Here is a 7355-nt window from a genome sequence, read left to right on the forward strand (position 1 = left end):
CGCACTGAGGGGACATGGGATGAGGGGACACGGAGCGCGAGGAGACATGGCACTGAGGGGGAACATGGAGCAGAGGGGGGACATGGCACTGAGGGGACATGGGACTGAGGGGACATCGCACCGAGGGGACATGGGACTGAGGGGACATGGCACTGAGGGGACACGGAGCACAGGGGGGGGACATGGGACTGAGGGGACACAGAGCACAGGGGGGGACATGGGACTGAGGGGGGACATGGCACAGGGATGGGACATGGCACTGAGGGGACATGTGACTGAGGGGGGACATGGCATTGAGGGGACATGGGGCAGAGGGGGGACATGGTACTGACAGTGGACATGGCACTGAGGGGACATGGCACAGGGAGGGGGGCACAGGAGGAAAAGGGGGTGACAGCACCAAGAGGGGGTCACACACTGGGGCGGGGTCACTGTCACCTACTGTCACATGGCCCTGTCCCATCTCCTCCAGCCCTGCCACTGTCACTGTCCCCAAGGGTTCCATCCAGTGCCAGGTGTCACTGTCCCATTCTCCCAGCATGCCACTGTCACTGTCCCCAAGGGTTCCATCCAGTGCCAGGTGTCACTGTCCCAGCTCCTTCAGCCCTGCCATGTCCCTGTCCCCCCTGACCATGTCCCTGTCCCCCCAGCCGTGTCCCTGTCCCCATGGGATCTATCCAGTGCCATGTGTCACTGTCCCATCTCCTCCATCCCTGCCCATGTCCCTGTCCCCCAGGGTTCCATCCCTGCCATGTCCCTGTCCCCCCTGCCCGTGTCCCTGTCCCCTCTGCCCGTGTCCCTGTCCCCCCAACCATGTCCCTGACCCTCTTGCCCATGTCCCTGTCCCCGCTGCCCGTGTCCCTGTCCCCCCTGCCATGTCGCTGTCCCTGCCACCCCACCATGTCCCCCCTGCCCGTGTCCCTGTCCCCGCTGCCCGTGTCCCTGTCCCCCCTGCCATGTCGTTGTCCCTGCCACCCCACCATGTCCCCGCGGGCCCGGTGGGTGCCCGGTGGGTGCCCGGTGCCCGGTGGGTGCCCGGTCGGGAGGAGGGACCCGCCGCCCTCCAACCCCTCTCCAGCCCCACCTTTCATCCCTCGAGTCCCTCTCCGAGCCCGGAACCCTCCGGGGACCCGCGTGGCCCAGCCGCCACCTGCAGCTCTGTCCCCCTGTCCCCTCTACCGGGGCGTCCCCCCGTGTCCCCCCGTGTCCCCCCGGTGTCCCCCCGTGTCCCCCCCGGTGTCCCCCCGGTGTCCGGCGGGGTCCGGCGGGCCGGGCGCTCCCTAATTAGGGGGTAGGAGCGGAGCAGGGCGGCAGCCACGCACAGCTCGGAGCCACTCACTCATCCCGCAGGAATCCTCCCCACGGGGAGGAGCGGCCCCGGCCCAGCGCCTAAAAGGGCCCCGCGCGGGCCGCCTGCCCTCGGAGCCTTCTTCCGTCCTCCTCCTCCTCCTCCTCCTCCTCCTCCTCCTCCTCCTCCGCGGCGCCATGGCAGGGCACGGCGCCAGCCTGCTCCTGCTGCTCGGGATGCTGCCAGGTAGGATCGCGGCACCGGGGGCACCGGGGATGCTGCGAGCACGGGGAGGAGCGCGGGACGCGCACGGGTGGCACCTGCGGCTCTGGGGATGCACCTGGGGCTGCTGGCACACCTGGGGCTGCTGGCACACCTGGGATCCTGTCACACACCTGTGACCCTGTCACACCTGGGCTCCTGTCACACCTGGGGCTCCTGTCACACCTGCGACCCTGTCACACCTGCGGCTCATGTCACACCTGGGGCTCCTGTCACACCTGTGACCCTGTCACACCTGCGGCTCTGGGGATGCACCTGGGGCTGCTGGCACACTTGGGGCTCCTGTCACACACCTGTGTGTGACCCTGTCACACACCTGGGGCTCCTGTCACACCTGGGGCTGCTGGCACACCTGGGGTTTCTGTCACACCTGCGGCTCTGGGGACACATACCTGGGGCTCCTGTCACACCTGCGGCTCTGGGGACGCACCTGCAGCCCCTGTCACACCTGCGACCCTGTCACACCTGCGACCCTGTCACACCTGGGGCTCCTGTCACACCTGCGACCCTGTCACACACCTGAGGCTTTTGTCACACCTGGGGCTTCTGTCACACCTGCGGCTCTGGGGACACACCTGGAGCTTCTGTCACACCTGGGGCTCCTGGGCACACCTGAGGCTTTTGTCACACCTGCGACCCTGTCACACCTGCGACCCTGGCACACACCTGAGGCTTTTGTCCCACCTGGGGCTCCTGTCCCACCTGGGGCTCCTGTCACACCTGCGACCCTGTCACACACCTGAGGCTTTTGTCACACCTGGGGCGTCTGTCACACCTGTGACCCTGTCACACCTGCAGCCCCTGTCACACCCGCGGCCACCACCGGGCTCCTGTGCTGGGCACTGCAGGTGGCATCGAGCCCCGCGTGTCACCGTGGCTGAGGGGGGTGACAGCACCGAGGGGACCGGGACAGGCCCGGGACAACCCCGCGGGCACCCGGGGTGGGAGGTGAGAGCCGCGGGGGGGGGGCTCGGGGACTGCCAGGTGTGGGGGCTTTGGGGTTACAGGTGTGGGGTCGGGGGCTTCCAGGTGTGGGGGTTTTGGGGTTACAGGTGTGAGGTTTTTGGGGTTACAGGTGTGGGGTCAGGAGCTGCCAGGTGTGAGGGTTTTGGGGTTACAGGTGTGGGGTCAGGAGCTGCCAGGTGTGAGGTTTTTGGGGTTGCCACGTCTGAGGTTTTTGGGGTTACAGGTGTGGGGTCGGGGGCTGCCAGGTGTGGCATTTTTGGGGCTGCCAGGTGTGGGGGCTTTGGGGTTACAGGTGTGAGGTTTTGGGGCTGCCAGGTGTGAGGTTTTTGGGGCTGCCAGGTGTGAGGTTTTTGGGGTTACCAGGTGTGGGGTCGGGGGGCTGCAGGTGTGGAGTTTTGGGAGTTGCAGGTGTGGGGTTTTTGGGGCTGCCAGGTGTGGGGGCTTTGGGGTTACAGGTGTGGGGTCGGGGGGCTGCAGGTGTGAGGTTTTTGGAGTTGCAGGTGTGGGGTCAGGAGCTGTCAGGTGTGAAGGTTTTGGGGTTGCCAGGTGTGAGGTTTTTGGGGCTGCCAGGTGTGTCAGGGCACAGGTTTGGGGTGCCGTGGCTCCTTACCTGTCCCTGCCCCCCAGAGTTTGGGTTCTGCCAGGTGTGGGGTTCAAGGTGTGTCAGGGCACAGGTTTGGGGTGCCGTGGGTCCCTGTGCCCCACAGTTTGGGGTCACAGGTGTGGGGTGTTTGGGGTTGCAGGTGTGTGGGGGTCAGGGGGTGCTACCAGGTGTGTGGGGACACGAATTTGGGGACCCTGCACTCCACAGGTGGGAAACTGCAGGTGTGGGGTCAGGGGTCTCAGGTCACAGGTTTGGGGTCCCTGTGCCCCATCCCTGTCCCCAGTGGGTCAGGAGCTGCAGGTGTGGGGCGCTCTGGGTGTCACTTCGGGGGTGGCAGTGACGTTTTGGGGGTGGCAGTGCCATTTTGAGGGGTGATGACGTAATTTCTGGATGTGACAGTGCCATTTCAGGGGATGGCAGCGCCACGTCGGGGGGTGGCAGTGCCGTTTTAAGGGGTGACAGTGCCATTTCTGGGGGTGACAGTGCCATGTCGCGGTGTGATAGTGACGTTTTAAGGGGTGGCAGTGCCATGTCGTGGTGTGACAGTGCCATTTCTGGGTGGCGTGCCACGGTGTGAGTCCGTGGCATGGTGACACCATGTCGGGGGGTGTCGTCCGTGACGGTTGACCAGTTGCCCAATTCGCAGTGTGACAGTACCATGTCGGGGGGTGACAGTGCCATGTCCTTGGACAGTGCATATCGCAGGTGTGACAGCTGCCAGCTGGGGGTACAGTGCCATGTCGCGGTGTTGTTGACAGTCCAATGTTCGGTGTGACAGTACGTGTTGGACAGTACAGTCGGGGGGGGGGTGACAGACCATGGCGGGGGGGTGGGAAAGTGCCATATCGCGGTGTGACAGTGCCATATCGGGGGGTGACAGTGCCATGTCGCGGTGTGACAGCGCCATGTCGCGCTGTGACAGCGCCAATAATGACAGCGTGTGGGGTTTTGAAGCGATTGCAGTCGGGTTTGTGGGGAGGTGCAGTATAGCGGTGTGGAAGTGCCGTGTCGCATGTGACAAGCGCCATATAGCGTTGTGTGAAGTGTGCCGTGTCAGCGGTGGTGTGACAGTGCTCGTGGTCGACGGGTTGTGTGTAGAAGCGCACAGTGTCGCGGGGTGTTCTGTGACGTGCCGTGTCGTGGTGTGACAGTGCCATGTCGCGGTGTGACAGCGCCATATCGCGGTGTGACAGCGCCATGTCGCGGTGTGACAGTGCCATATCGCGGTGTGACAGTGCCATGTCGCGGTGTGACAGTGCCGATCTGTCCCCAGCTCTCCTGGTGGCCGTCAGGATCAATGGCAATGGCCGCGAGGTTCTGTACCTGGCCAAGGGTGACTCGGTCAAGCTGGGCTGTCCCTATGTCCTGGAGCCCGAGGACAACGGACCGCAGGGCGTGGGCATCGAGTGGATCCAGATCAGCCCCGAGAGACCCAGCCCCGAGAACGTGGTGAGGGACACGGGGGCTCGGGGGGCTCGGGGGGCTCGGGGGGCTCGGGGGGCTCGAGGGGTCGGGGGGAGCTCAGCCGAGAGGGGAGGGACAGGCAGGGATGGACAGGGACAAGGGGGGACAGAGGGGACAGGAAGGGACAAGTGGGACAGGAAGGGATGGAGAGGGACAAGGTGGGACAGAGAGGGACAGAAGGGACAGGAAGGGACAAGTAGGACAGGCAGGGACAGGGAGGGACAGGTGGGACAGAGGGGACAGGAGGGACAGGGAAAGACAGAGAGGGATGGAGAGGGACAAGGGGGGACAGGAAGGGACAAAGGGGACAGGAAGGGACAAGTGGGACAGAGGGGACAGAGAGGGACAGGCAGGACAGACAAGGGACAGAGAGGACAGAGAGGGACAGGTGCGACAGGGAGGGACAGAGGGGACAGGGAAAGACAGAAAGGGATGGAGAGGGACAAAGAGGGACAGGAAGGGACAGAGGGGACAGAGAGGGACAGGTGGGACAGGGAGGGACAGAGAGGGATGGAGAGGGATAAGGGGGGACAGAGGGGACAGGGAAAGACAGAGAGGGATGGACAGGGACAGGGAGGGACAGAGGGGACAGGAAGGGACAAGTGGGACAGGAAGGGATGGAGAGGGACAAGGTGGGACAGAGAGGGACAGGTGGGACAGGGAGGGACAGAAGGGACAGGAAGGGACAAGTAGGACAGGCAGGGACAGGGAGGGACAGGTGGGACAGAGAGGGATGGAGAGGGACAAGGGGGGACAGGGGGGACAGGTGGAACAGAGCGGACAAGCAGGGACACAGAGGGACAGGGAGGGACAAGGGGGGACAGAGGGGACAGGAAGGGACAAGGGGGGACAGAGGAGACAGGTGGGATTTGTCAGGGCAGGGAAGGTTGGGAAGGGCAGGGAAGGATCAGACAGGGTCTGGAAATGCTGGGCAGGACAGGGACAGAGAGGGACAGAGGGGACAGGGGGGACAGATAGGGACAGACAGGATATGGCAGGGCAGGGAAGGACCAAGCAGAGTCTGGAAGTGCTGGGGTGGGAAGGAAAGTGGGACAGGGAAGGGACAGACAGGACAGACAGGGACAGAGGGACAGACAGGACAGGGAAGGGACAGACAGGACAGGGAAGGGACAGGAACCACAGGGAAGGACCAGGCAGGGTCTGGAAATGCTGGGCAGGACAGGGACAGGGAGGGACAGAGGGACAAGGAAGGGACAGAGGGACAGGGAAGGTTGGGAAGGGCACAGAAGGAGCAGGGAGAGTCTGGAAGTGCTGGGGTGGGAAGGAAAGTGGGACAGGCAGGGACAGGAGGGGACAGGCAGGCAGGGACAAAGAGGGACAGGCAGGACAAGCTGGGATGGGCTGGAATGCGATTCATGGGATGGAGCCCAGCTGAGCAGGCAGGACAGGAAAGTTCTGGAAGGGCAGGAAAACACCGGGCAGGGACAGGCAGGGACAGGGACAGGCAGGGACAGGGACAGGCAGGGACAGGCAGGGACAGGGACAGGCAGGGCAGGGCAGGTCTGGCAGCGTCTGGGAAAGACCAGACTGGGCTGGGCTGGGCTGGGCTGGAGCCCAGTCAGGGATGCAGGGACAGGCAGGATTTGGCAGGGACAAAGAGGGACAGGCAGGACAAGCTGGGATGGGCTGGGATCCATGGGATGGAGCCCAGCTGAGCAGGCAGGACAGGCAGGACAGGAAAGTTCTGGAAGGGCAGGAGAGGAACAGGCAGGGACAGGCAGGGACAGGCAGGGACAGGGACAGGCAGGGCAGGGCAGGTCTGGCAGCGTCTGGGAAGGACCAGACTGGGCTGGGCTGGGCTGGGCTGGGCTGGAGCCCAGTCAGGGATGCAGGGACAGGCAGGGACAGGCAGGGACAGGCAGGGACACAGGGGACAGGACAGGAGCAGGCAGGGACAGGAGGGGACAGAGAGGTCCGGGGAAGGGCAGGGAAGGAGGAGCAGGGCCAGGTAGGAACAGGCAGGCCCAGAGCTAAGCCTAAGCCCAACCCAACCAAATCAACCTTAACCCAACCCTAAGCTAAACCCAACCCAACTAACCTTAACCCAACCCCAAACCCAAACCCTAACTAACCTAAACCCAACCCTAACCAACCTTAACCCTAACCTAAACTCAGCCCAACCCAAACCCAACCAAACCCAACCAAAACCAAACCAAACCAAATCAACCCAACCCAACCTAACCCAAACCAACCCAAACCAACCTTAACCATAATCTAAATCCAATCCAAACCTAAACCCAACCAAGCCCTGATCGTAACCAACTTTAACCCAAACCCAAACCAAACCAACTGGAACCAACCTAAACCAAACCAAACCCAACCCAACCAACCTTAACTCAACCCAACCCAACCCCAAACCCAACCCAAACTCCAAACCCAACCTTAAAACCATCCCAACCCAAGCCCAACCTAAACCAACCCAACCTCAACGCAACCCAACCCAACCAACCTTAACCTAACCCAAACCCAACTCAACCCAGCCCCAACCCAACCTCAAACCCATCCCAACCCACCCAACCCAATCCAACTCAACCCAAACCTTAACGAACCCAAACCCAACCTCTACCTCAACCTCAACCCAACCCAACCCAACCTCAACCCAACCCAACCCACCCGAACCCAACCCACCCAACCTTAACCCAACCCAACCCAAGCCCAAACCTAACTCAACACAACCCAACCTCAACCCAAACCCAACCACAACCTCAACCCAACCCACCCAACGCAACC

General features: G+C 63.0%; 1 protein-coding gene and 1 long non-coding RNA gene across 4 annotated transcripts; both read left to right on the forward strand.

Annotated features, from left to right (window-relative positions):
• Positions 1 to 1397: 1397 nt before the first annotated feature.
• Positions 1398 to 4649, forward strand: LOC127061279 (V-set and immunoglobulin domain-containing protein 8-like; the record flags this gene model as incomplete). The annotated part of the gene is made up of 2 exons (XM_050987912.1): positions 1398 to 1534; positions 4414 to 4649. Coding segments are annotated over exons 1-2 (285 nt in total), but the record flags the coding sequence as incomplete, so codon positions are not given.
• Positions 2591 to 3491, forward strand: LOC127061280 (uncharacterized). 3 transcript variants are annotated; one of them, XR_007780772.1, is made up of 4 exons: positions 2591 to 2712; positions 2852 to 2875; positions 3083 to 3210; positions 3390 to 3491. It is a non-coding gene; the product is annotated as an uncharacterized LOC127061280 (long non-coding RNA). The 3 variants fall into 3 exon arrangements; XR_007780771.1 differs by having other exon boundaries at positions 2632 to 2667; XR_007780770.1 differs by lacking the exon at positions 2852 to 2875 and having other exon boundaries at positions 3014 to 3210.
• Positions 4650 to 7355: the final 2706 nt, after the last annotated feature.

The sequence above is a fragment of the Serinus canaria genome, unplaced genomic scaffold (genome assembly GCF_022539315.1).
Source record: "Serinus canaria isolate serCan28SL12 unplaced genomic scaffold, serCan2020 HiC_scaffold_454, whole genome shotgun sequence".
NCBI lineage: Eukaryota > Metazoa > Chordata > Aves > Passeriformes > Fringillidae > Serinus > Serinus canaria.